At 51.0% G+C, this 27,089-nt stretch overlaps 10 protein-coding genes across 10 annotated transcripts; 5 read left to right on the top strand and 5 right to left on the bottom strand.

Annotated features, from left to right (window-relative positions):
* Window positions 1–444: 444 nt before the first annotated feature.
* ALT_3300 (uncharacterized protein) lies at window positions 445–3,263 on the bottom strand (the record flags this gene model as incomplete). Its single annotated transcript, XM_089599544.1, has 4 exons — window positions 445–1,084; window positions 1,144–1,257; window positions 1,318–2,924; window positions 2,967–3,263. The coding sequence occupies 4 exons, from the start codon at window positions 3,261–3,263 to the stop codon at window positions 445–447; spliced, it is 2,658 nt and encodes an 885-aa protein (XP_089455882.1).
* Window positions 3,264–3,797: 534 nt separating this feature from the next.
* ALT_3301 (extracellular endo-alpha-(1->5)-L-arabinanase 2) lies at window positions 3,798–5,333 on the bottom strand (the record flags this gene model as incomplete). Its single annotated transcript, XM_089599545.1, has 1 exon — window positions 3,798–5,333. One exon carries the CDS (start codon window positions 5,331–5,333, stop codon window positions 3,798–3,800), a length of 1,536 nt encoding a protein of 511 aa, XP_089455883.1.
* Window positions 5,334–6,901: 1,568 nt separating this feature from the next.
* On the bottom strand, window positions 6,902–7,429 carry ALT_3302 (cupin domain-containing protein; the record flags this gene model as incomplete). The annotated part of the gene is made up of 1 exon (XM_033562733.2): window positions 6,902–7,429. One exon carries the CDS (start codon window positions 7,427–7,429, stop codon window positions 6,902–6,904), a length of 528 nt encoding a protein of 175 aa, XP_033418624.2.
* Window positions 7,430–8,170: 741 nt separating this feature from the next.
* ALT_3303 (transcription factor domain-containing protein) lies at window positions 8,171–10,303 on the top strand (the record flags this gene model as incomplete). The annotated part of the gene is made up of 4 exons (XM_089599546.1): window positions 8,171–8,345; window positions 8,474–9,218; window positions 9,292–9,657; window positions 9,730–10,303. 4 exons carry the CDS (start codon window positions 8,171–8,173, stop codon window positions 10,301–10,303), a joined length of 1,860 nt encoding a protein of 619 aa, XP_089455884.1.
* Window positions 10,304–11,019: 716 nt separating this feature from the next.
* Window positions 11,020–12,096, top strand: ALT_3304 (RTA1 domain-containing protein; the record flags this gene model as incomplete). The annotated part of the gene is made up of 3 exons (XM_033562735.2): window positions 11,020–11,315; window positions 11,375–11,760; window positions 11,825–12,096. The coding sequence occupies 3 exons, from the start codon at window positions 11,020–11,022 to the stop codon at window positions 12,094–12,096; spliced, it is 954 nt and encodes a 317-aa protein (XP_033418626.1).
* A 640-nt stretch (window positions 12,097–12,736) lies between these two features.
* ALT_3305 (uncharacterized protein) lies at window positions 12,737–14,059 on the top strand (the record flags this gene model as incomplete). Its single annotated transcript, XM_033562736.2, has 1 exon — window positions 12,737–14,059. The coding sequence occupies one exon, from the start codon at window positions 12,737–12,739 to the stop codon at window positions 14,057–14,059; it is 1,323 nt and encodes a 440-aa protein (XP_033418627.2).
* Window positions 14,060–14,377: 318 nt separating this feature from the next.
* On the top strand, window positions 14,378–15,237 carry ALT_3306 (putative short chain dehydrogenase; the record flags this gene model as incomplete). Its single annotated transcript, XM_033562737.2, has 2 exons — window positions 14,378–14,542; window positions 14,590–15,237. The coding sequence occupies 2 exons, from the start codon at window positions 14,378–14,380 to the stop codon at window positions 15,235–15,237; spliced, it is 813 nt and encodes a 270-aa protein (XP_033418628.2).
* A 2-nt stretch (window positions 15,238–15,239) lies between these two features.
* Window positions 15,240–17,508, bottom strand: ALT_3307 (uncharacterized protein; the record flags this gene model as incomplete). The annotated part of the gene is made up of 6 exons (XM_033562738.2): window positions 15,240–15,362; window positions 15,412–16,779; window positions 16,828–16,859; window positions 16,912–17,083; window positions 17,144–17,354; window positions 17,411–17,508. 6 exons carry the CDS (start codon window positions 17,506–17,508, stop codon window positions 15,240–15,242), a joined length of 2,004 nt encoding a protein of 667 aa, XP_033418629.2.
* A 913-nt stretch (window positions 17,509–18,421) lies between these two features.
* Window positions 18,422–19,491, top strand: ALT_3308 (putative 3-beta hydroxysteroid dehydrogenase/isomerase; the record flags this gene model as incomplete). The annotated part of the gene is made up of 2 exons (XM_033562739.2): window positions 18,422–18,842; window positions 18,908–19,491. The coding sequence occupies 2 exons, from the start codon at window positions 18,422–18,424 to the stop codon at window positions 19,489–19,491; spliced, it is 1,005 nt and encodes a 334-aa protein (XP_033418630.2).
* Window positions 19,492–23,565: 4,074 nt separating this feature from the next.
* ALT_3309 (uncharacterized protein) lies at window positions 23,566–26,833 on the bottom strand (the record flags this gene model as incomplete). Its single annotated transcript, XM_033562741.2, has 2 exons — window positions 23,566–24,380; window positions 26,368–26,833. The coding sequence occupies 2 exons, from the start codon at window positions 26,831–26,833 to the stop codon at window positions 23,566–23,568; spliced, it is 1,281 nt and encodes a 426-aa protein (XP_033418632.2).
* Between the last annotated feature and the right edge of the window lie 256 nt (window positions 26,834–27,089).

Genomic DNA, 27,089 nt, shown 5'->3' on the forward strand with positions numbered 1-27,089 from the left:
AACTAATGCAGCTTATTCCTTCCTGAGTGGAACCACGCCAATTGCACAGTCCCACAGATGAGGGGGATTTAAGATTGCGGGTTCGCTCGCACAGATCATGGTTCGTGGTCGATCGCTTGACTGGCCGAATCTGTGTGAAACTGCCCCATGGCTACCTGATAGTGTTCATGTCGTCTCCAATCAGGCGTGGGGTTATCTGCAAGAACCAGCCGAGAAATCTGCCTAACAGCCCGAGTATGAGAGTGCCCCGCATCTAGATTTGGCACGGAGACACAATTTAGAGATTGAGACCTCAGTCTCCAAAAGTCAAAGTGCTCCTCTCTTGAATATTGCGTATGAGCACGGTGATTTTAAAAGACAGGTACACATGTAGACTGATATGGCGATGATCGTAATGGCAAGTCTACCTAGAGAACGACCCTTACCAAACTCTGTAGCCATATACTACGCAGAGGCTACGGTCACTTCTACCCCACCATTGGCCAGCTGCACCTGCCATCCTCCGCGCATTGACTTCGCCTGCGAGGTGACTTTGTACTGAGTGCTTGTGCCAGGACTCTCAACCCAGACAATTGCCGATGTAGCCTTGGACGGCCCGGGGACAAGGCGCACCGTCACTTGCTTGGCGTTCGTTCTTGCGAAAGAAAACTGATCAATCCAGCCGGAGCTGGTGACGATGTAGACTCCCATGGACGCTATGTACACCCGCTGGCGAACTGCATCGCGAGGCTGGACTGTCACCGCCTGTCCATTTACGGCGAGGTTGCCGCCGTACGCAACTAGCCCCAGATCCGGGTCCTCGACAACGTACGTGGCGGACGCGAGCATAACACCCAAGAAATTCGGCCCGTAATCGCCCGAGTAGTCATCGCCCGCGAGGGTGTCGGGAAACGAGTGGAAGGCGTTGTACATGGAGCCGTCCTGGCGAATGTTGGTCAGGGGGCCAGAGACACCGCCGTAGCCAACGCGGAGAAGGTAGGTGTCCTTGGGCTGCTGGCGGAATTGTGCGAGCAGGGGAATGGCATTGAGACTGGAGCCATAGTGGTGGATCATACGTTCGATGCGCTGTAGCTTTCCGGCGTAGCTAAAGGAGAAGCATGTTAGGTTCTTGATGCTGGCGAAAGAGAGCAGAGCAGTGCATACATAAAATCCCAATAGCGCCGGGCATTGCCGTTCCAGCCCCAGTGAGAAACAGTAGGCATATATCCCAGAATGCTATTGATTGTCTTGGTCGCGGTATTGGTGAGTTTGAAATAGCTGTTCGCAAGGTCCTCTATCAGCTTGTCATCCTTCCCAGAGAGAGCAGAAGTGGCTTACTTGGACCAGTAGTACACACCCTCCTGTCCCGTCGAATCCCACGCCATCTCACTGCCAAACGGCTCTGCTTGCGAGTTCCACAAGTCTGCGCGTTTTTTCATGGACACCTCCACTGCATCTGCCTCCTTGGACCACCCTTCGCGGCGCAGATCATGGAGAAGTTCACCGATCACCGTCTCGCCCATCTGGCCAACCCGCGAGTATTGCACCAGCTCCCTGCCGGCGGAATCGGTTGCAAAGCAAGCAATAGTGGTATTAACGGCGCGGCCGAGATACCACTGCCAGGTGTTTTGTTTCAGCAACCCCGGCTGGTCACGACCGGCGCGATACAGCGCCCAGTACGTGGCGACGACGTGGATATAATCATATGACCGTTGGGTGGAGTAGGAATCGGCCTTGTTCCACGACCACCAGTTGCCCCAGTCGATGGACTTGCTGTACGAATACCCTAGCACGGCGGAGGGCTCGTAGAAGAATATGCTTTTGCGGACCAGGTCACCTCCATTCTGGATCGTGGGGAAGAGCACCTTGCCGACGAACTCCTCCAGCTTGGCAATCTCTTTGGCGTCCGGGTGGGCGCTCTGTTTCATTGCCGTCGCCATGTAGATGACACCACCTTCGTCGCTCAGCCCCGCAATCCAGACGCGGGGATCCTGGAGGAGGGGCTTTCTGGTAGAGGCATCATACGACATGATGGAAGGGGCGCGGCCAAAGGGATCCGACCTATCAGTGAACCACATGGTTGACGTAGAAAATTGGCCCAGACGGGCGACGGCGTCTGGGGCCGACTCCGTAATGAAGTAGTGGACTGTTTGGCTCTTGCCATCGGCATAGGTGATGGTGAGCCGGTTGCGGCCCCAGGCAGATCCGGTGGGAGTCAGCGACAGGGTGTTTTCCTTCCGGGTGATGGTCAATGCATTTCCCTCGCTGACCACCGAGACGACGTCGGTCGGTGCAAGGATGCGCAGTTGAACAGTTTGGTCTCGGGGGACCACGTATCCCGTCCCAATCGTGAGGGGGGTGTTGGTGGCTCGCACCGCCTTCTGGATACCGCGGATGCCGTCCTTCACCCTGGAGAAGCGCAGACCGACAGTTGTAGACTGTCCGGCTTTCAGGATGCGCGAGGTGGGAGGATTCCAGGGTTTGGCGTTGCGCCATTCCGTGTCGGCGTAGGCCTTGGAGTGCACCAGCCACTCGTAGAATCCCTCGAAGGTTTGACTTCCGTATGCGGTGGAGTCAAAGTAGGGCTCATCAATATCGCGCCACGCTTCAAACGGGGTGCTTGTGTTGCCCAAGGGTGTCACAATCAACGCTTCCCCCGTGCCAGATGTTGGTGTGATCTGCAGATAGCCAGCGTCCATGCCAATATAAGGGTCAGTCAGCGAGCACTTGGCCGACATCTCCTCCGGGGTCCGGTTAGTGAAGATACTGTTGAACTCGGTCGGGAAGCCCAGGCTACCGATTTCAATGTCTTGGTTGGCAGCATTGGTGATAGTAAAGGACAGGCCCAAGTCGCCGTCGACATCGACCCATTTGCGGATGATGCGGAGTGACGAGTTAGCAGGCAAAGTCGGGGTCAAGTCGGCGGCTGCCAGTGCATCCTTGGCCTGGACGACGGTCACGGCCTTGCGAGACTTCGCAGAATCTACCTCAACCCATTCGGTCTCTCCGGTGGCGCGGTAGCGGAAGGTGATATCCCCGTTGTGATATTGCTCATTCTCGGTGCGGACGGGGAGATAGTCAAAGGGGAGGAAATCAAAGGAGTTCCCCTTGGGTGTGAGCGATGCGAGAACCTGAGCATCTTTGACGAGCTTCAGGTCCCAATTGCCCGTGGACAGGGAGATATATCCATTTTTGAGGCCGAGGTTGTCCTTTTGGCCGCAGACGGTGAGAGCCAGCAGAGAGGTGACAAGGCCCAAGGTCGTGGATAGACTATGCCAACCCATTTTTATTCTTATTGCATATTATGGGGATGCAATCATTCGAAAGGTTGATCGTCAATGGCTTTCTACCCCTTTTTTTTTCACCCTTTCGAAGCATGGCTAGCCTTGTATTTAATATCTCGGGCTTGATAATCACAATGATCGCTGCCCGTTCCTTCTGCGGACATTTTGGAATTAGAATCATCAGGGTTATTGAGGCCATTTGCTGGTCTGGTCAGGTTGAGTCTTGAAGTGGTCTCTGCATGTCGATCCCTGGAGACTATAGCTTCCAACCTTCCTGTTTGGGTATAAGACCGGCGGACAACTGGGGTAAAGTGGGCTTCACCAAACCCCGCTTAAACTAAAAAGAAACGGATGAACTCCCTATTCGCGGAGGCATTGTTGTGACGGACTAATAAATGATGCATTAGATTTATTGGTCTCAATGCCGAACACTCCGGCGTTACATGGAAAGGAGGATCTACTGAGCATAGCTTCTAACCCGTCACCAATCCGCTTATCGTGAATATATTAGTCTGAAACATCCTTTCACGTCTGTCAGGTTTTCTGCAGCTCTGTCGTCAAAGCTTCCCATTCCTTCACGCCAACACCGGCAAACTGTCCGCCCGAGCCGGATGCGATCAGGGTGGCACGGATGGAGGTGGTGCGGATGGTTTGGAATTTCACCACCTTCGGAGTATCGGTCACCTCCAGGGGATAGGGAGTGGTGTTGACAACAGGCATCCAGTTAGACGACTGATCCAGATATTCCACAAACCATCTCTTTGGGGGCGCAACTCCCACGTTAGCCCCAGCGTCTTGGTCGGCGAAGAAAACCATCGACGTGCCGTTGAGCTCCACTGGTTCTTTCCACACATAGGTAAGCACGCTGGTCTCTCGGGACTTTTCCGCTTCATAGGAGCTCCAGTAATCCGGGGGCAGCGGGTTGGCCCGAACAATTCCATCGTTGACGGCCTTTATCCAGTACTGAATTCCTGAGGGATACTTCGAGCTGGCCACAGCGTTGGGCGCGACGTTGTATGTTGGAGGAGCCGGTGGCTTGGATCCAATGGTCTGGACGACCTTGCGGATTGCTGGTGGCGACTGATTATCGTCCCAGTTGAGCTTGTCGAGTGCGATACTGCGACGGAAATGGCCGCCTCCCTTAGCGTCCGCCGTGTGGTAGACCAGGAACCATTCACCATTGCGCTCGATCGCTCCCGGGTGGGAGGTTGTCGAAGAGACGATGGGTAGAATGACATCCCGGAATTTCCACGGACCCAACGGGGAAGAGGCCGTCGCATAGGCGATACAGGCGTGGTACGATGTTGGCGTGCAGGGCGAATCCGGGCCTGCGTTGTTGGCTGCGAACAGCAGATAGTAGACGCCCTTGCGCTTCATCAGCCACGGGGCCTCGAAAAACCCCGTCAGTCCGTTAACCTGAGTGACGGACGACCGCACAGTGACCATGTCCGCGTCAAGCTCGTATGCGCGTAATGCGCCAAAGGTGCCAAAGTAGATGTAGACCTTGCCGTTGTCGTCCACGAGCACAGTGGGATCGATGTTCTGGATGGCATTGCCCGGCGGAGGCACTGACTGCGAGATGATCGGGCCAGACGGGTGAGCGTCGACATAGGGCCCGGTAGGAGAGTCCGACACAGCCACCCCAATAGCAAACGGGTCTTCATTCTTGCTATTGGCCTGTGTCACCGGAGCGTAGAGATAGAATCGACCATCGCGGCCTTGAACGACTTGTGCTGCGTATGAGGTCCCGGGAGCAGCCCAGGCGAACACCTCGTGCGGTTCTGCGACTTTCGGGTACAGCATCCATTCGGACCCAGCAGGGTTGGGTGTCGAAGAGACGAACATTCCCCACTGCTTCATGATAAAGTTGTTTTCATCTGGAGCAGCACTGTCCCGTCCGGTCAGGATATAGAGTGTGTTGTTGACCACCAACGGTGCAGGGTCGGCCGAGTACCACGAGCCATCCGAGAGGATTGGATTACCCTTAGAATTAAACCTGATGGGCCTGGATCCCGTTACTTGGGCTAAAGCAGTTGCGCTCAACGCCAGCGCAGACCAGAGGATATGCATCGTGGGTTATAGGTACTAGCGACGTGGAGGTAATAGAGGATTCAGGAGGAGGACCAGGCAAGGGCCCAACTGCTTCACTGCTGATGTTGGTTTCTGCGGACAATGGTCTTACTTAATAAAGGTCAGACATCATATTAGCTTTCCGACGACTTGGATCATAAGTCGTTCCCACATTTTGCATAGTTCGCGGTAACATGTAGAATGCAAATGTGGGACTCACTCCTGATTTGAGCATTTATTTGCATCCGCGGAGGTGCCATGCATGTTTCATCCTGATCCACATGCTCCGGACCGAGTTCAGTTTAGTTTGTCAGGCACTTCCGAGTGTATTGTATTATTGAAGGAAGCAGAGTCTAAGAAAGAACTCCCAACACACAGTGTCCGAGACTGCGGAGACCCTGATTTTAAAATCTTGGCGTAGAAAAAGGTTTTCAGAGGATTGACCATGGCAGTCACAGAAAGACGATGTAGTTTTCATCGAACCCTGCGGGATCGGCTGTAGCAAGTCCCTAGTCCCGGCTGATAGACAGACTACAAACAGGGCGCATGAACATGACGCAGGCTTCCCCAATGTTGCGGCAGAAGTTATTCGGATATATGGGCCCAGGAGCGCTGCAGGTCCCATCGCAGCCAGGAGACCCATCAATTACCGTGCAGGGTTGGCCACGCGGACAGCGCCTATTTCCGCCTGGGCAGAGGGTATCAGTTGCATATAGGCATTGGTCGGCCTGCCTTGCGTTCAACACAAGGAGACTGGGAGCGGGAGTGACCAACGCGCCTCAAAAATGGTAAGTGGCATTCGCAAGGTGAGGCCCAGTATGGTGCTGAGAATGAGAACAATCCGAGCGTGCATGATGCGTGGGTGGGGGGAAGAGATAGGTAATTCAATCCAGAGAGCCTCATTATTCGGTTCTTCGAGCAATTCTACAGCCATTATATGAAAGTTCCAGGTCCGCTTCAGATATACAAAATTCTTAGATGAGGGAATCAAAGAGACACGGAGTCAGTAAGTACTTTGAAGAAACAAAATAACAAGTCTAGGAGAGGGAATATGGGCAATAAGAAGGGCACCATCCTGCGTCGGATACTCCTCATCACTTTAAGTGGTGATTGAAAGACAAGGTAAGCCTAACTGCGACAACTGCCGAAAACAGAATTGACTTTCTCATGAAATTCGCTTCTAGAATCGGAGCCCTTGATTAGCCAAGCTTAAGTCGCCACCGCTACTCCGATAAAAAGCGGTTTCATCTAGCATTATCCAAATTGTAATGATGCTTATATTATATGTGTTGTGCTGACAGACCCATAGTATGACGTTGACCTATCTACCTTACATCCGTTACGAAGATTATCGTTCATGGCAAGGTGCATTACCAGATTGGCTTTTGCAGTTGAGAACTGATATAGAGAAATGTCTTACTTTGAAAAGCCATGTAGGCGCCTAATACTCGGGCGAAATTATCCCTGTCTTGAAGGCATACATGTTATGGACCTAACAACCTTTGAATCGAACAATATATCTCATGGCAGCTACATATTACATTCCCGTTCTCCTACCCGTTTATTGCTCAGTGTTTCGGAAATTCCTCACCCAAAGTTCCGTTCTTAGCGACAACGGGTTGGCATGCTGACATGACACCAATCATGCGAGACCACTGTGTCTTGCTGGGGTTCCGCCATTTGTGCAGAGTAGATCGCTGAATGGTTAAGTCTCCCGGTTTGATGATGCGCTTTTCACCAGAGGACAGGGTGAGTTCGATCTCGCCGGCGACCTGGATGACAAAGTCCAGGCTCACGGTCCGATGCATGGGACTTTCCGAGTCTGGTGGCGTATCGATGTACCAAACATTAGCACCGCCACCCTGATTCACTAGCGGAGGAGGCTCGTCAAGCGAGGTCTCGTAGAGCTTGAGGTCGGTGCCATTGGTGAGCACCACGGGCGGCCTATCTGTGGTGTAGCCCAGACGTGCCAGGGCTCCGCCGAGATCGTTCACGACAGGAAGGGACTCGCTGAGGGTATTGGAGAAGAAGGAGTTGCCCTCATCGTCGTTCTCGGTAATGTAGCGCTTGGGGTTGGGAAGAGCGTTTTCAGCCATGATTGATCTGTGTGCGACCGACTGCGAGAGATGGCCGTCACCGTGGATATAGCCGTGGAGGATACCCAGGCGGACCAGATAGAGATATAAATAACAAAAGCCGAACATAATTCCGCAGCAGGCGCAGCGGGTCTCGCATCGGGATTCACATGTAAGTAGACATGGTGCCTGCAAGCATCTGCAAGCATCTGCATGCAATCACGGTGCATTATGGAAGCCTGATAGATGCATTGTCGAGCCCTTGACCAATACTAGACGCTGACAACAATGTCGACATCAGACGAGACAGGGCCTGCTTACAGCCAGCCAATTGTGGGCCGTTCCGACAGTCCACTGGGGGACTAAGGACCGAGCTTTCGAGCTTATACCACCGTATGGCTATTTGTTCCAGAGCAGCCATTCCAAACTCGGTAGTCTGTGTAGTAGACAAGCCAAAAGTGCAAATCATGTAAAAGCAACCCTATTGGTCTCTTACCCATGCAGCTCGGCATACTAATCATCAGTCCCGAGGTAGCTCGGAATGGCCAATGATTGGTTGTATGCCAGCCACTCTGGGATGAGATGTGATGTTACTCCCTGGTGCGTGGAAGTTGCATGACGCATCTCTCCACGATCTTCCATTTCTGCTCTCCATGCATTTTCACATCGTGCAACCTGGTATCATAGGACCATGCGACTGTAGCACTGCAGCTCGTCGGATGACACGTCTGTCTAGTCTCATACTGAACGACGCTCGGCGATATGTCCTCGGCTTCACCAGCCAAGCCGCCTGTCCCACTACGACACAGGAGATACAAGACCGTCCTTGCCTGCGCGACCTGTCGTCGTCGCAAGGTCAAATGTGACGGCCTTCGTCCAGGTGCTTCCATGCCCTTCATACCCATAACCCCCGATAAATGTCTGCTGTCCCGAAGTTGTAAATACTGATTATCCGAATTTCAGCCTGTGGAAGATGTCAAAGGACCAGCGAGCTCCAAGAGCCATGTACTTATATGTCGACGTCAGCCCGCCGTAGCAGTACTGCCAACAATCATCTTTCATCAGCTGCGGCATCTCCACAACTACCGACTCCTGTTACGCCCGCTCAAACACATTCGTGGCAATCGGATGTGGTCGAGACTTTCAGCGCTAATACCCCGGGTATTTCAGGGGAATTCTCTTACGCGGTCAAGGCTGCTGTGAATGCCAGATTGGGGCTACCGTCCTCCAAAAAACGATGCCCTATTCTTCTGACAGACGCCCCGTTATTTGGCTTGTTGTCTCTTCCAGGGGTTCCGGATCTCGGTATAAATCCTACGGATATTGTCCTACCCCCTCGCAAGCATGCGGACCGCTTGGTGAGCCTCTACTGGCAATGTCTTGACCCTCTGGAACCGCTGCTTGATCAGAGATCTTTTGATGCCGCCTATCAGGCACTATTCGACGGCAGTGAGATGGAATGCAATGAGCAGATTTTTCTCTGCACGCTCAACCTCGTATTTGCTTTGTCCACTCAGTTAGAGGAATCAACTCCTTCGGAACAGAGAAATACTGCCAGTAAAACGTTCTTTCTTCGAGCCTGGCATCTGTTGCGTCCGGAGGTCATCCTCTGGCAAGCAGGCTCGTTGGAGACCGTTCAATGCCTGCTTCTCATGAGCAGGTATCTTCAATGTACCACAAATCTACAGCAGACGTGGATGGCACTGGGTTCGGCCGTGCGGATTGCCCTGAGCATTGGCCTCGACCGCGCCGAGAAGAATATGTTCGGGTCGGATAGGGAGAACCAGTTGGCGCGGGATGTTTGGCAGCAGTGCGTATTTATGGACAGGTATTGAGAAGTATCCCACGTTTGTAGGCCCGAGCCTCCGCTGACTACTCCTTAGAAGCCTTTCTTGGTCGCTTGGGCGGCGTTCCACGGTACCTAGTGTACCTTTTTTATCCTTCCACCCAGTTCGAAATGATAACGATCTACCTGATTGGGACGGTGAGACCGATGTTCCAGTCTCTAGGATAACGCAGGAGTTGAACCAAATCACCGGCTACATCGGTCTTGCTCAAGCGCTCACTGACAGCATTCCAGCAGTGAGGCAGGACTTGGTTCTGCCAACCCAAGCAGAACCCAGTGCCCTCATGCAAATTGACGAGTGCCTTACTGGATTAGAAAACCGACTCCCTCCCGCCCCGTACAATACGTCCAGTGGTGAAACTGCTACTCCCCTCGACGGAAGGCTGATTCTTCTTCGTCTGCGGTGAGTCGTGGCGAGCCCTCGTTGCTAGTTCGTATATCAAACACAGAGCTAAGTCAAGTCTGCGCTTCTCAGTCTCGTGCACACACGTATCATGTTTCTCAGACCTGTCATTGCTCGCCTCTGTCTATCCCATGGGCAAACGCAGAAGGTTCCCCCACCCGCTGAAACGAGCGTAGGCGACCACGTCCTCGAAGCATGCGCCACGCTGTGCGTCGAAAACGCACAGAAGCTCATCATGCTGGTTCAGGAGTGCTCGCGACCAGACAGGACTGGACTCATACCCTGGTGGTACCGTGTTTTCTACCTCTACATAGCAATGCAGCATTTGATAGCGGCGATGCTGCGACCTGATCTCTTCGGGTCTCTGGTCCCGAAGTCATGGAACACAGCTGTCTCAGTATTTAGTGCACACGAGCACCTCAGTCTGTCTGTGAGGCGATGTCTGAACAAGCTTCAGATGATGTGGCAGAGGGTCATCGATATTCATTCTCCACCTACCCACGAAGCTCCTCCATCCAGCATGGACTACAACACGGGGCTCCAGGACATCTTTGGGTATCTTGGGTTTAATGCTCAAATGCCGCTGTTCGGGCTGGACGATTCAGCGTGGCTGGACAATGTGGATTGGACAACTTGGTCGTCCTAGCAATCACTTGCTATGCTGGTTGCTCGAATGTGGCTGCCGATGATGGACGAAGGAGGCATCTGTCGTACACTTTTACTCTTGCCATGCTTGAGTGTGAGAAACATCCTTTATAGCAATTTGGTATCGCTTAGAGGGAAACAGACACTTTTGATGATCCCAAATTCAGGTACAGCGAAGCTATCTAACCCCAGATTCCGGTCATTGGGAAGCATTTTTCAAGTAACAACAGAACAGATTTCTGTCCGGACTGCCGCCCGTCGTCGGCGCTCGGGACATCGTTGGGGTCAAGTAGGGAGAGCCCATATATCACACAATTAGATAGGGAAATTTCATACGAAGGATCTATTTTGGGCGCGCATGTAACGGGGTCTTCCCCGCTGATCGTTCGCCGAAACGACTCCCAATTCATCGTGGGTGTGAGTCAATAGCATGTATCGAAGAACTGTCGAAAGGAGTCCAGAGTCCAGACCAGGAGAGCCAATGCGATTGGTCTATTGGCTCGAGAATATGTTAATTTAGCTCGCACGCAATGGTTCATCACTGGGTTTGACCCACTGGGAACGAATACTGGCTTGGCATATCAAAACTACCTAGCATCGACTGTGCCATTTTGAGAATCAGAGAGACCCTGCCTACACTATAAATTGCAAGTCGCTGTCTCTTAACGATTCATCTTTTCGTTTCAATGATACACCTCTCAAGAAAGAAAGACAGCCATGCCTACTCCATCAAGCCAGGTCTCTGCACCAATGCCGACTATCACGGCACCCTGCACACTAGATACATGTCCTCTTGACTGGGCTCTGGTGCGCTACATGCCCAGCCTTGCGGGAAATGCTCTATACCTTGCTCTCTTCCTCATCATGCTCCTTGTCCAGATCTACCAAGGCCTCCGCTGCCGCACCTGGTCCTACCTCGCTTGCATGACCGGCGGACTCCTTCTTGAAGTTGTCGGTTACGGCGGACGCCTTATGCTTCATTCAAACCCGTTCAATTTCTCTGCTTTCCTCCAGTAAGTACCGATGCCAGTATCCCATTCGCCCGTTCCCCTTGCGATACTAATGCAGCTAGGTACCTCATCTGTCTTACCATCGGACCTGCTTTCATCACCGCAGCGATCTACCTCTGTTTTGGCCGGGTCATTATTGTCTACGGCGAGGGCTTCTCGCGGATTAAATCTCGAACATACGCCATTATCTTCGTGACATGCGATCTTCTATGCCTCATTCTGCAGGCCGCAGGCGGAGCCGTTACTGCAACCGCAGGACGGGACCAGGACGGCCTCCGCCATACTGGGGTGAACATCATGATCACCGGTCTAGCGGCGCAGGTTGCGTCACTGGGGGCGTTCATGGCGCTTGCGATCGATTACCTATGGAGACTGCGCCGACATCGACAGTCACAGTCCTGCATGTTCTCATCGGGCGGCTGCTGGAAATGGAGAGGGTTTCTCTGGGGTCAGTTCCACATCCATACGCACTCACCCAATAGGAGGGATAGTTCTAACTGGGAGTACATCAGGAATTGGCATTGCAACTTTCCTCATCTTCATCCGATCGATCTTTCGTACGGCGGAATTGAACGGTGGGTTCAGCAGTGACCTGGCAAACGATGAGATCGCGTTCATGATCCTCGAGGGCGCGAGCATGGTCGTCGCCTGTGGCGGCATGAGTATATTTCACCCGGGACTGACTCTAAAGGGGCATTGGAAGGATCCCATGTCTTGGCCATTGAAGGCCCAGCAGGACGATAGTCTTCCGTTGGCTGAGGCTGGCCAGGTGAATAGGCATTAGCACAGGACGTACGAAGTGGGTGGCTTTACCTAGAGCGGAGAAATGGTCAGCAGTGAAAGTTTCTGCCTTCAGGTGGCTCCACGACCAACTTTATTAAGCCACAAAGATGGCTATTTATGTAGCTGGACATTGATTGGACAGATATTGAAATACCTCCAGAATATGTCCAGTGCCATTGGTCTGCTCGTATTGCTCATCCGGAATAGGTATAATGTGGGCTAAAGTAGACCGAGATATATCCGATATCCACCCATGCTATGTATACGGGGTATCTCCCTTTTGTTTCAGATGCAGAACATTTGACCGCTTTGTTGTCTTCATATCGGTAATTCTATTGAAAGATTAGGCAAGGAGGACGCAGTACAATGCGCAGAGCTCATACTAAATCAAGGACCGGTTGCCGAACATGCAAGTATGTCCCCTTCCTGCTCAAATACGGCACAACTGGGTGTACATCTGAAACGATATTTATCGACTCAATCTGTCCTACAGAACCCGCCGAATACGCTGCGACGAGACATGGCCCTCCTGCAAGCGTTGTACCAGCACAGGCCGTCGCTGCGATGGCCCTTCTCTTACACAAACTAGCCCAGTGGCAGTTTCATTCGCTGAGACATGGACATTGACGTCCACGGTGAGAATGCGCCAACTCCCCAGGTTATGGGAAGAAAGCGAACAGGACGCTCGGTACGTGCAATACTTTATCGAGTGCCTCTGCCGGGACGTACCCAGCGGCGGCGGCGAATACTCGCACTGGCGACCTCTCATGATCCAAGCCATGCACCAGGAGGTTGCTGTTCGTCGAGGTGTTGTCGCACTTGGCGCGCTTATGCAGGAACGACTAGCGCACGGTTCAGTGAGGATACATGGGTTCGATGCGCCTCCTCGAAGCGGACGATATCTGTTCGGGCTGAAAAAGTACGGCAGGGCGTTGGCTTCCTTGCAGGAATTGGTCAAGGATATGGGGAATGACAGGTATCTCACGCAGGTGGCCCTGCTCTGCGGAATTATCTGTATATGGTTCGAGATTCTCATGCGGGATTATCTTGCCGGGTTGAGCCACCTGGAGATGTGCTTGAAGATCGTCCGCACTGCAGGTCCATTGGGGAATGTCGACTCGGATATCCAAAGAGCATATGCGCGGATGGACATGCAAGCGTCGTTGTACGTCGGGATCCGCGCCCCCGTCACCGTCCCCGAAGAAATGTCCCCGATCCCCTACGTCTTCGACTCGTTCAGCCAGGCCGAAACCTGCCTGATGGAGGAGTACGCCCGAGTCGTCCACTTTTACCGTAATGAAGGCTACGTCTATCGTACAAATCAACCTGATGGTGTTCCGCTGGAGCTAGTTGCGTACACACAGACCCTGCAAGCGCGTCTTGAGCTCTGGAAGTCGGCATTCGGCTACTCGTATTCGTGTCAGAAGGCGCAAGGGAGTCCGCAGACTTCTGCGCGTGCTTCTCTCCTGCTCATTCAATATTACATCGCGCTGATCACCGCATCTACGTCCGTCTACGCCGAGGAAACGCTGTATGATCGCTTTCTGTATGCATTCAAGCGGATTCTTTCCCTGGTGAGATCATCCAACGCCTGCCAACAGAGCGCAGCTGCAACTTCGCTCGTCGGGGTTCCAATGAAGATGGGTGTCATATACCCGTTGTATGTTGTCGCCACCAAATGCCGAGACTCCGCGGTCCGGCAAGAGGCCATCGACCTATTGTCCTCAGCGCCATATCCGGATGTAGTCTGGGAGGCGCCTATACTGGCGGCAGTGTCACGGAGGGCGAAGGAAATCGAGGAGCTGGGTCTAGACGGAAACGAGCCGATTCCAGAGTTCAAGAGGCTTCATGGCCTCGGGTGGGCAATTGATTATGAAAGTCGCCAAGTGAGTGTGGAATTCCGTAGACGGTCCAACGGAATGGACGGGGAGTGGGATGAATGGAATGAATGCCTTAGCTGGTAGAACTGCCAGACAAAATGCATGGCTTTTTCTCATCCAGCATAATCCTAGGGATTTTTTTGCCAAGTGGGTCTTCCTGTAGTTTTGACTGCCAAAGTTCTGTCTTGAGGCTTTCCTTAAGTCCGCGGCGATAAGCCTCCGCTATTAACGCAGCTGGGCCACAGTGGCGCACATTAGCATTATGGCTCTTAAATCCTCGGAGATTATCAACTCAGACATATAGTCGGTATTGGAAAGATGTATCTACGAATCTATAAATTTCCTTTCTTCCTCTGGACATCTCGTCTGATCAGCACATCATAACAGTTCGACTCTCACAACATGGCCACCTTTCAGACAATCCTTATCATCGGAGCCACCTCCGGCATTGGCGAAGAATTAGCTCGCCGGTATCATGCCAACGGAAAGAAGGTCATCATTTCGGGTCGCCGAACGGAGAGATTGGACGTTCTGACGGCTGAACTACCCGGGTTGGGCTCCATCCAGGTAAGTGCAGCGCTCTATACCAAAGAGTTGTCTAACAAAACGAACAGATGGATGTAAAGAATCTTGCAGCTCTGCCAAGCAAGATAGACGAAGCATTTGCGAGATACCCGGAAATTGAGGCGGTGATCATCAACGCCGGCATCCAGCGTCTCCTGGACTTCAACACCACCGATGTCTCTGCAGCCCAGTACCCAGCCACAGACGCCATCACCGACGAGATCACAACCAATCTGAGCGGTCCGACCGTCCTCGCACGCTGCATCATCGAACACTTCAAAGCATCGCGACCGAACCAACCTTGCCTTCTAGCCTTTGTGACTTCAGGTCTGGCGTTGGTCCCAGCCGCCATGTTCCCCGTGTACTGCGCCACAAAATCAGCGCTACATTCCTTCACGGTGCTCTTAAGGAACCAGCTCAAGGATACGCCTATCAGTGTGGTCGAGATTGTGCCCCCGTACGTGGAGACAGAATTAGATAGAGATCACGTCGATGAATTGGCCAGACGCATGGGCGGGACGAGGCCGCAGGCGATGCCGGTCAAGCAATACGTTGACCAAGTGGTGCGGGGGTTAGAAGTCACCGAGGAGAATGGGAAGATCCAGAAGTATGTCGCCGATGGCTTCCCTCGTGCTGCAGTTGATGCTTGGGTCGGCGCTATCAGTCCCATGGCAAAGATTGTGCATACCGAGCTATGACTCTAGGCAGGCGAGGAAGTACTCAGGTCGAGAAGGTCTTCGATTGGGAATGTTGAGTCCTGGCCGAGAAGGCTCTCATACGCAGTCTCAAAGTCGCCTGCTTGTACAAATGAATCCCAAGCATCCTGGTAGATTTTATTAGCCTTGTTCCTGTCATACTAGAAAGCAACGCACCCAATCAAGGTCGACCATATCCATGTTGGAGTCCTTTGCACCATCTTCGTATGTATAAAGATGTACATCAGGAATAGCCGCAGACTGACCACTCCGGGTGGGATCTTGCCGACGGCCCCTTTCGCCATCCACTGAGACCGCCCCGTCAACGGCCGGTGCAAGTCGATCTGGAAGGCCAAGGTTCGGCCGTAAGAGCTCCAGCATTGTGTCAAGGACGAGTCCAACCTTCCCTGCTTCACGGTTCTCACCAGCCAGGTTGTTCCAAATCTGGCGCGAAGTGTCGAGAGCCTGGAATATGTCCTGAACACGGGCTTCTGTGTGCGAAGGAACCTCCCGGTCTGTTCGCGTCCAGTATTGCAGATATAAGCACAGTACCATCGCAGCCAGGCTAAAGTTCGCGCTGTCAGGGGTGATGGTGTAACCATGGAAGTTGCTAAAACACCCTCCCGGCTGGGCCTCTCTGTATATGGTAGCCTGATGTCGGAGTAGCGTCATGGACGAATCAATGCTTCTTTGCTGAGAAAGAGCAAACGTGGGGTCCTTGCGGGCCTCTTGGAGATACTTCCGATGCAGTGCGGTGACTGCTTGATGGTAAAGCGTGTCTAACTGGACTTTCTGCATCATAACATATGCAGGGTTGTTTGGCGCATCGTGCCAGTTATTCAGTTGCAAATGGGGAGGAATCAAATGATAAGCCTCCATAAGGTCACTGTCGAGTTGTAGGACCCTCTCGTACGGCTGCTGCTGTACTGAATTCAGGAATTCGACGACCCGTCTCAGCACTCGAGAAAGTTTAAGCTTGGCTAGTGAATAACCGATTGGGACACTTGTCGAAAAGGGTCTCGATGGTGGCAATTCGGACATGCCTTCTTCCATGTCAGTATCGAGGAGATTGCGCGGCGGGTCTGTATCTGAGTCCTCCGACCGGATGGCCGTTGGAATGCCAAGGTGAAAGGACGATAGGCAGTCAATCTGGTCGATTGTGCTCCAGATCCTCCGGCGCATCTCTCCCTCAAAGGGCGACAGATTTGAGAAATGGGACGGATCCCGGTGCAATCCCAGCCTCATCGCCAGTCGCACGATCGATCCGATGTGCGTAATTAACCCAGCTCCCCATTCCTCATGATGAGAAAACCCAAAGACGCCGTGTGCAATCATTGCTTGGAGCGTCTGCAGAGTAGTCTGGTCTGTTTTGATGCGCTCCAGACACTGGCCAGACTTGTTATGGTAGAGCTTCCCGAGTGCCTCAGACATCCCTGAGTTGTCTTTTGCTTCGGGAAGAAATTTCATCGCCAAGCTGAATATCGAATAGAGCAGAGCTACCCATGTTAACGTAGCGGATGATGAATTGTCCCAGTATTCTTCGTACTGCTGACAGTCAGCGATGGTTCACTAGCGACGAAGGATGGCTCCAACCTGTTTCATGAATGTCGGATAATGAATCGAATCTGCGTTTTTGTGAGACGAGCATGGTTCCGCAACATCATTCTAAGAACTCACATCTTGTTGGACCAACGAAAGAGTGTGGAGCAAAGAATGCTGATATCAGTCTATCCGCTGCGGAGCGAGATGGTATGACCGCTAGCAGCTCGTCATTCAATCCAGGTGCAGTCCGCTGGGGATGATTGCTTGTATTCTTGTGTAAATCATCTTGGATGCTCAATGTCGCCAGCTAGAGAAACTTTTATCAGCATCCTCAGCTTGTTCGATCCGGTAGAAATGGTGAAGCTACCTCACTGAGGACACTATCCCAGTGACTACCACTTCGATAGAAAAGCCCGTCAAATAGCCGCCCAAGGACAGGACTAGTGGCCCTGCTCTCGGACTGTGGTGCCGAGCTAGTCACTTTCTGTCGTCGACTGGGACGAGCGGCATACAAACAAAGATTACTGGATCCTCGCATCACACAATTGTGACAGGGCTGATGACGATCACATCGCAGTCTAAACCGTGTCAGTTCATATGCATCACCTCATATGTTGGAGGATTAAGTACATACTTTCGCACCCGGCATGAAGCACAGGAAAGCGGGACTCGATTGCGTTTTGCAGGGCCGGCTTTCGATCCGGTCGGGGTGTTGGATGATGATATATCCATGTCGACATGGGTCGGTAAAGCAGGAGATAATAATTCCCCTTGATGAGTTATTCCAGGCTCCTCTGTCTACTGATGAATTGATGACACAAGAAAATCGGAGATGTTGAAGCGGATGATGAGCTAAGGAGGATACTCCACGATTGGTGGAATTGTGCAGCCATAGCTTACCTCATCACTCTTCTAACAATGAATTATGCTGGTGTATAAGTATAAATCTGACAGTCTTCTACAATTCTACTTGTCACTTGTCTTGCCAAGGTAGTTTTGCTTCTTCCATAAATATGCTAGGATAAATTAGAAGAACCCATTTCTTTCATTCGCAGATAATCTACGAGTCGAGTACGCATCTAGTGGTGATACCGAACGCTTAGTCTGGATATATATACTCTAAACATGCAGTCCGCTTCTCCTCGGCATTATTATACAGGCGTGTTAGCCTAGTGAAAGGTAACACTCATATACATATATCTAAACTGTTTTATACAATGGTAATGGTACAGCAGACAAGACTACATTAAGAAAGATATGTGTTGGGATTTCGCAGTTGATGACTGACAAAAGTGGCCAGTTGATTATTCATCTCAATGTTGATTGTTAATCGAAGGCAAGCCATCTTTTATCTTATCAGTATACCAGAGTTTCGGACGGAATACTAATCATTTATACATAGTTTAAGTGTAGCCATGTGGCTATTATTGAGCATTCAATCACTAATCAAAAACTTCATGACGGAGGAGTGTCCCCACAATGGGGTACATGATCACTAAACAATAATAACCCATTATTACCGCAAAATGCTACGAATGCCCTCACTTCGGGGTCGACGAGTTATATATTTAACAACACTGCCTCCTGACAGCTTCTGTTCTCATCTACAACTATTTCTTTATTCTAAGGACAGTTCCAACCACAAATGCCTTCCGGACTTATATTCATCACCGGTGCTACCGGCTTTATTGGCAGCGCTGTAGCCCTCGAAGCCCTCAAAGGAGGTTACTCGCTGCGCATCAGCATCCGCAAGGAGTCACAGATCCCCAAACTCAAGAAAACTCTGTCGCAATTCGAAGACAAGATAGAGTTCGTTGTCGTGCCTGACATTACTCAGGAGTTTTGCTTTGCAGGAAAGCTGGACGGAGTTGACTATGTGCTTCACCTTGCCTCTCCTCTTGTCCATGGGACAAATAAGGAGACGTACTTTGGCCCGGCTCTAAAGGGCACCACAGCCATCCTGAAAGAAGCCGCCAAAGTCAGCACGATCAAGAGAGTCGTGATTACTTCGTCCATTGCGGCCCTCATACCCCTCACGGGAATTCCCGAAGGAGGGGTCGTCAGAGGTCAGTTTAGCATCACTCCAGAATACTCGTCAGGCCGAGGATAGATGCTGATCAACCATGCACAGAGAACAACAGTTGGGACCTGACGGTCGATCCAAACGCCGACTTCACGGGCCCAGACGACGCAGCCACCTCGTTCACACTTTACCACGCCTCCAAGCTCCTAGCAAACAACGCCAGTTGGGACTTCAAGGACACGGAGAAGCCGCATTTCTCGCTTGTGACTCTCCATCCAGCCTATGTCTTTGGACATAACCATGTTCAGACTAGCCCGGAGGAGGTCCAGGGTGGTACTAATGGAATGCTCTGGGGAACCATCATGACCGGCAAACCAATGGGGAACAGTACTGCGGTGCATGTCCGGGACGTGGCTGAGGCACATATTAAGGCGCTTGATGAGACGGTGCCGGACGGGTCCAAGTTCTTGTTGGCAGGTAAAAAGGCATCCTGGAGCGATGTTGCTCGTATCGTGAAGAGGGACTATCCGCAGATTGGTGCCAAGATCACGGAGGATATCTCAGGAGATTCCTACCCACTGGATACAACTGAGGCTGAGAGGGTCCTGGGCATGAAATGGAGGTCATTGGACCAGATGGTCAAGGACGTGGTGGAGCAGCAGTTGGGCTTGATGAAACAGGCAGCCCTGTAGGCGGATGCTATATTTGTTACAATATGTCGATCAGATCAGACGATTGCTGCACTATATTCAGTCTGTCAACTCGTTAGATACCAGCAAGCAACTGCCATGAGGAATATTATGTCATTAATTGTATAAGAATTCTCCAGCTATATACAGTTGCCGCATTCCTTCTATACCGGATGCAAGGGTGTCTCGTCACCTTCATGATCAACCTGCTGCTCGCAATACTGGTCCTCTTGGATGGTATTGCGACTCATCCGCCGGAACACTGAGCTCTTCGCACGTCGTATTGTCAGAGAATTCCAAGTGGTAGGACATCTTCGGGCTATTCCTGTTGCATAGTGGGGCCACTGTCGGTGGCATTGCTCCTGCAAATCTGGGCAGTGCGTGCGAGACGGCTGCCCAAAAGCACAGCTTCTGAGGTTCCGAAACGTGGTAACTACTAGCCGATAGATGATGGGGAGACTGGCGCAGAAGATTCCTCCCAGTGGCTCCCAGGCGGAGAGGATCCCCAAGCGCACGTCAACCCCTGCATCGTTAGGCGAACGAACTGTGATGAAAAGATGATGACTGGCCAACTTCCATGTAAAGTCGCATGAGCCCTGCACGACCACGACGGAAAGACGGCCAGCGCTAATGCCACATGTCCTGCCAGAACAGAAGGGTGAGATGGCGCCCACACACACAAGGGGGCTGGGGGTACTAACGCCAGTCCGATGGCGAAAAGCAAACTGAGGGCGATCTTCCGATTACAAGACAAGTGGAGACGGAGAACGTTGGGCAAATGCAGGACAAAGATCCAGATATCTGAAATGAGGTTGGTGATGTTGGTGAAGTAGGTGAATGCTACTAGGTCGAGACATTGTCCGAGCATTTTCGGGTCCCAGAATTGCGCGATGGGCCGACAAGGCAGGCCAAGGACGATTTCCATAGCCACAGAATCACAAGGCGGCTGTGGTGAGGACGACAATGCGAATACACACAACCAGCTTGGTGGTGGCAATGGCTGCATTATAGAAGTGGCTGAATATGTAGTTTCCCTGGCCGTGCCAATCTCGTTCCTTTGTGATTAAACGAGGAGATTTACTAGCATGGACTTTATTGCTTGCTCCTCCGAAAGGGCGGCTTTGTGACGTCCGAATCCATAGGGAGGTCCTAGAATCGGCCACGTCAATCGACAGTCCATAGCTCGCCGCGTGCAAGTACAAGAGGTACGTCCTGATGATCAATCCAGTGACGCAGCCCGCAACTCCGAAAAGCTATGATCATCGCAAATGCCGAGGCGTGTCAGATTTCAATGGCTCGCATCCGGACCAAAGGGGTCAGTACCGCGGCAAATACCATTAGATAATCATCCGAACTGAGTCCTCCACTGCCTGGATACTTTAATTTGACCTAGAGTCGCAGTTCAGTTGTCAACAGCTCGAGGGGAATGGGGACGGACCAGGCCATGTTGACTCGGGTCCCTCGCGACTGCGCCAGAAGACCTGCGTCCGTCGACGAGACATTCATCCTATCCAGGAACTACGGGTAGGGATGGAAAGAAGGGAAGAAGAAAAGAAGGAGAAGAGTAATAAGCTATCTGGCCATGATGAATCCTTTTTCCCCTCTATCTATGCTAATTTGCCTAGATAGACACCGTACGTACGGTTCCGACAAAAGCTGCAGGATTGCAGACATTCTGAATTGCAAGGAACGCTAATAATCAGTCTGCAGAATTCGATCCGGGATTTCGTTCTCATTCCTTCTAGTCCACTGGAGAAAATCTGTGATTCTGAGACCTTCCATGCGAAAGCGGATGGTAGTAGGTAATCAGACCGTTCAGACGTTATCTGGCTGAACTCGGAGCTGAATCGGGCCAATAGTACATAAAGGCAAACGAATTCCTTGAATCCTTCGGCACCAGCTATTGCTTAGTCCCTGGCGAGTGGACTATTGGGATTTACTCACTGGGGGAGAATCGTAGATCCTATTCCGGGATAGAGCCTCGAAGCTATGAGCAGAAGAATACGAGATTCGAAGTTCGACAATGGCAAGAATAGGCTATTAATATTAATAATAATGATAGTATTAATAATGAGATACCAGCAAGATACCCCTTGACTAGTGCCTCCTCTCCGCTTGATCCTGCAGACGTCCATCCCACCACTGCCTCCACTCAAACAAGTCAGAATCATATCTCGAATTCGGCACGGTCTTGTCCCTAATGCCGCAGTCTACATAACCTTTTCTAGAGTTAAGCAAATCCACACGGGAGAAGAGCCCAATGAAACTCGATCTTGGCCTATTGTTGGCGTCTAGTCTGGGCCCCCTCGTGGCTGCCTCCTCTTCTGGCCCTATTGTCCACCTCGATTATTCGTCTTATCAAGGCTATTATAACACATCTGTGAATACCATTCTCTCACCTACTCTTGCCTATGTCTCTAGAATAGGTTTAGTGCTGTATACTTATTTACTTTTCTACTTATATATAATAGCTTCATCTTAGATAGTTTCTAAATTAAGTTATCTATTTATTCTTATAGGTTATAAGCCCTTATAGCTTATTATAAGGTGATCTTTATTATCTTCTCTATTCCCTACTTCTATAGTTATTTTAATGTCCTATAAATATATTCTTATTAGTTAGATTAAAATTCTAACTTTATAGATTTATACTACTCCACTTTTCTTTTATAGTAATTCTTCTGTAAAATCTAGCTTATCTTATTAAATTAATAGCCTCTAAGGCACTTCCTTCTATTAAATCTAATATATTTATCGTGGGACGGGGAAGAGGGAAAGCTCCCCATTGTTGGAACAATACTCGGAGTACCAAGTTGATCACCTGGGTTTCCAGCTGCAAGTTTGTTGGTTCAAGCAATTTCATTGACCAGTAGGCCGACGACGAATCGATTGAAAATACCAACCTATACTAAGCTACAAATTATGTTTGAACCCCTAGAACAACACAGTAGACCATACCCGAGTCTACCGATGTGAGTCTGAAGTTCCATAATTTCTTTCCCATACCGAAGCAAAAAAGCCCCGTCAATCTGCCGCAATGCAAGAGCCTCTTCATATCGCCGAAGAACGTGATTGTATCCGTTGAGTTTTCTCATGTGATGGTCGGCACCCGGTTACATCTGGATTATCGGGTCGTCGTCACTCAACCTCTTGATTTCAACTAACCCACAGAGGCGGCGAGCCCTTGAGATACTGCTGGGCTCAACGGCAAGGTCGACTTGAGCCGATTCTTGAAAGATCAATCGGTCTTCGAGAGGGACTGATTTCCATGCGGCCTCAAATAGAAGGATAGCCAGTTGTTGGTCGTGTTCCGTCTCTTCAGCTATCGACGTACAAGTGCCGATATCACAGATCGCATCCTCTACCAGTCTCCTCTCCCTTCCATGCGGCTCTCGAACAAAAGAATAGCTAGACAATTTGTCATGTCCGGTCTCAGGTATCGACGTGCGACCGCAGATTGCGTCCTCTATCAGTCTCCTCCCCGCTTCACGCGGCCTCGGACAGATCCGTAGATAACAGGGAGGGAAGACTGCTGCGGACGGGAGACTACTGAGGAGGGAAGACAGGTTCGGGTTCGCAGAAGAATTACAGAGAGACGGTGTGGAAGTTATGTGACACAGCCTTGCAGGACACGAAGCTGACCACCCCTCTTCCCCAACCTGGAAGTTTTTCATTTGGTCCTTGTACGCCATTAGATTACCTCTATACCTGCGACGTGAGTCTTCAACCAATAAAGGCTATATTTCCATCCAGTTCTGTTGTGACGACGATGTTTCCCTCACACGTAATGACTACACAATTGTGTGGATATGCGCCTTGCCTTGGGAGGCAGCAGCAGCAAGTGCTATGCTAGACAAGACCCACACCCTACCTCCACTGTCTTATGGCCAAGCCATACCCTCGATGCTCTTCAACATGCACCTCCTAGTACATACAAGAAACATTTAGGAACAAAAGCCAAACCTCATTCCGCCCTTTCCAAATGACTTTCCAGCACCATGGCTCGTCCACACTCGCCAGGTCTCCTCCACACTCGCCAGGTCTCCTCCACAGAGGACACGACCACAGTTCCTCGGATTAGCCGCACCCGTTAGGCCGGTTGCTCAAGCATTGGTTAACAATGGTGCCCTGCAGATCCACGCCATATGTCTCACAGCTCACTCCACCTGGCGCATTCACACAGGCACTATAACAACTTTGAGATGCGTTATACAAATTCTCTATTTGGAAGGTGGCATTCACACTCCAGCTGATGCAGCATCCGTTATAGCAAATATCGCGCGGACCACCTGACTTCCATGAGGTATCCAATCGAATCCGACCGAGCAGTGCTATGCAGGCGCTAGCCACAGCTACATGAGCGGCACTGCATACGACCCGATTGCGGTCAATGTTTACCTCCCGCTTTGCCACTGCAGTAGCCGATGGTTCAGTCGCAGGCACAGTCGAGAGTCCTACCTTGACCTGACTTTTGGCGTATTGGTCAGGGAGGGCTCTAAATGCCTTGACTAGGGACGGGGAGCTCGATGTACTGGCGTAGAGTTCAATCAAACGATCATCAGGACCAGCGCTGGAGGTCCGGTCTCTCACAGCGTCCAGCAAACCAGCCTGCATTTGCGGGCTCGCAACGCTGACGAACTCGGGATGAGCATTCATGGAAAAGACGTTGTACAGAAAAACAACATCACCCCACTGTTGCTGACTTGCTGCTGTACTAAAAAGTCCTGCAATGACCTGCAGCTCGCGTGCATTGTCCAGGGAGGTGATGCCCACAGCTTCCTGTATATTTGGGAGTTCATTCACAGCAAAGCCGGTGATGTTCAACCAGACATCACCGCGGGAATCTACAGAGGAGGCAGCAACATTGCCATATGCCAGAGCACGGATGCTGTCTGCGTGGTTGAGCTCCTTACTTTATGCTGCATGCCCTAACAGAGAACCTGCAATGATGAATAAATAACTTGGCCTCATTGTTGCTGGAGGAGGATTATCACAAGTAGAAAGAAGAGGAAAGGAAGCTTCAGACTATAGTGAGGCTTCAAGTGAAAAGGACTTGGATGTGGTTAATCTTCAGCATACCTCGCAAGACTGTTTCGCTCTATTTATACTGTTCATGGGAGCATATAGGCTCCCTTGTTCACTCCCCAAGAAGCACTGTACGTCTCGTATGACTAGATTTTGCCCAATCTCCGAACCAAAAAGAAAGAAACAGATCGCTTAGAGCACGGATAAATCTGCGCACGACAAAGTACCCCTAGGCCAGGGGGGCGGACTAGAGCAACCCAGTATGCATGCCTCGGAGTGATGGGTAGGGTCTATCAAACATATATCCTTGACAACATACAAATCAAGTTAAACCAGAAAATACGGACTAGGAATCCCAAGTAGGGGTAGTAGTGATTGGTGATCTCAGTTTCCAGCAGCGCAGTCGGATGTAACCCTTTTTGATACCAAGGACCAGAAATGATGTGGCCTGAACTATATCACTAATTGATCTTATTAGCATCCATTGATCCAGAGTCTGGGTGATCTCCCGTAGTCTTATATTATTAGCTTGGTGTTAGCTTAGTTTTAGCATCAAACCAACTGCGTTATTTTTGCGATTGGTTGGAATGAAGGGCAACCAAATTCCCTTCTGCCTGAGACATCATAAATACATGAGCAATACCTATTTTGCTTTCATCAACGGGCGCGGAGAGAAATTGTATCGCCAGCCATCACTCATCCCCTAAGTTCTTCCATCAACAAGGCTCACACTCAAAGCCCGAATGATGGCATACTCTCCACGCCCAAACTTCGTGTTGTCGCTCTTCCGCGAATTGTTAAACACATTTATCCGTTCTTCGGGCGATGACCCTCTCCTTGCGCGAGCTCATAGGCTGTTACAAGAGAAACCAGCCCAAGCAAAAGACTTCACCTGCTTAATACCAGTTATTGTGGGTATTATCCTCAACTTGCTAGTGAGTTTCGCCCGTCTCTCAGAATCTCCGTCTCTCCAGTGACTCATGGCAGCAAGATCCAATATGTGATCGGTCATGTTGTTATGTCCATATTGATACTCGAAACCGCCGTGGCCCAGACTGACTCCCATGAAACGGGCGGCGAAAAGCGGATTCTCTCTTGCCGACAGCTTACACAGACGCTTTCTTCCCTCTACAGCAGGGGTGGTCTCTATCTTCTCTTCAGTGGCTTTGGCGCTGCATGTTCTTATTGGACTGCCCACTCTTCTTTAACCAAGCTGTTATCATCTCTGGTGCTGAAAGATGCAACCCTAAGGCCGCTTGCTTATATCGTCTCATCAGTCCTGCTCGCAGAGAACCATTTCTTCTGGTCCGCTCGTACGATCCTCCCTCGGGACCAAATCAACCAAGTTAGCAGACGGCGCGACTGGAGACGATGGAAATCCTTGACTATTCCGGCCTTGATCTATGCCTCCACTGAAACTTGTATGAGTCATATTCCTGCCATCATTGAGAATTTTAGCAGTACGCCCCACGAGAATGTGACTTTTGCGACAAAGTCGAACATCACCCTGTCAGATATCTCCGTATCTGTCTTGATGTTGGCTCTTCATCTTGTGCTCCTCCTTCCTTCATATATCGTCCTGATATCAGTCGAGGCGAGTTTCCTTCCTCAAACTTGCGAAACTATTATTGCCTCCTCCTTCAGGCAGCGAGGGGCACGTGTCAGAGAGCTACTGCCGAGTGCTGATCTACCGCTACAGGCACAGAAGGCGTGGCAGATGATTGGAGTTGGAAGAGTATTGTGGTGCCTTGAGCTACATGGGAAGATGACCTTGTGTTTAGTGTGTATTGCGGCTATTGTTCATTCCATTCTTTACTACCGTTTTTAAAACGATAGAATCTTTTTGTCATTCACGAATCGGCCGGCCGTCAGTTGCAAGTTTCTCCTCGTGCGCGGAAGCGATAAATATCGCGTTGTTTCCATCAATAGTAGCCGCGCGGTAACTCTGTGCTGGACTGAGACCCTGCATACTCTTGTCGTATAATGAATAACCCTTCCTTGTATTAATTTTCGCAACACGTCCTACCGGCGACGGATCCGACGGATCTACTTCGAGCTGGTCCGATAGCCTCCAGTCCTCTCGTTCATAGCTCCAAAAGGTTACCTCCACATATTCAGATAGTGGTGGGATCTCCCCTGCCTGTGGAATTATCAACAGAATGGCTGTGGCTACGGATGCTGCTATCACCTGGCCGGGGAGGTGACGCTGCCGCACAATCCTGAGCCACATCCGTCGGCTCATCGCCAGAGGCTCACGGGACATCTGCCACATGCCATCCTTAGAGGGTGGTTGGCAGCCCACGTTTTTAGGATGACTCATCCTGATGATGGTCAACCCCCATTTTGGCGCTTTCTCCCCTATCAGAACCCTCTCGACTCCGTGGCCTCGAAGGTGGTATACCAGGTAGGTGGTTGAAGAACATTTGCATCCCCACTGTGCTGTAAGAGTAGCACGATCACATGTTGCACCCTTCGCGCATTGCTGTAAGCGTTCAATTTTTTGAGCACAGTACCCTTCTCTGTAACAAGCAAAGTAAAAGTAAAAGATTTTGGTGGGATGGGGAAGGCGGGAAAGC

The sequence above is a fragment of the Aspergillus lentulus genome, assembly GCF_001445615.1.
Source record: "Aspergillus lentulus DNA, contig: Alt08, strain: IFM 54703, whole genome shotgun sequence".
In the NCBI taxonomy this organism is placed as follows: Eukaryota; Fungi; Ascomycota; class Eurotiomycetes; order Eurotiales; family Aspergillaceae; genus Aspergillus; species Aspergillus lentulus.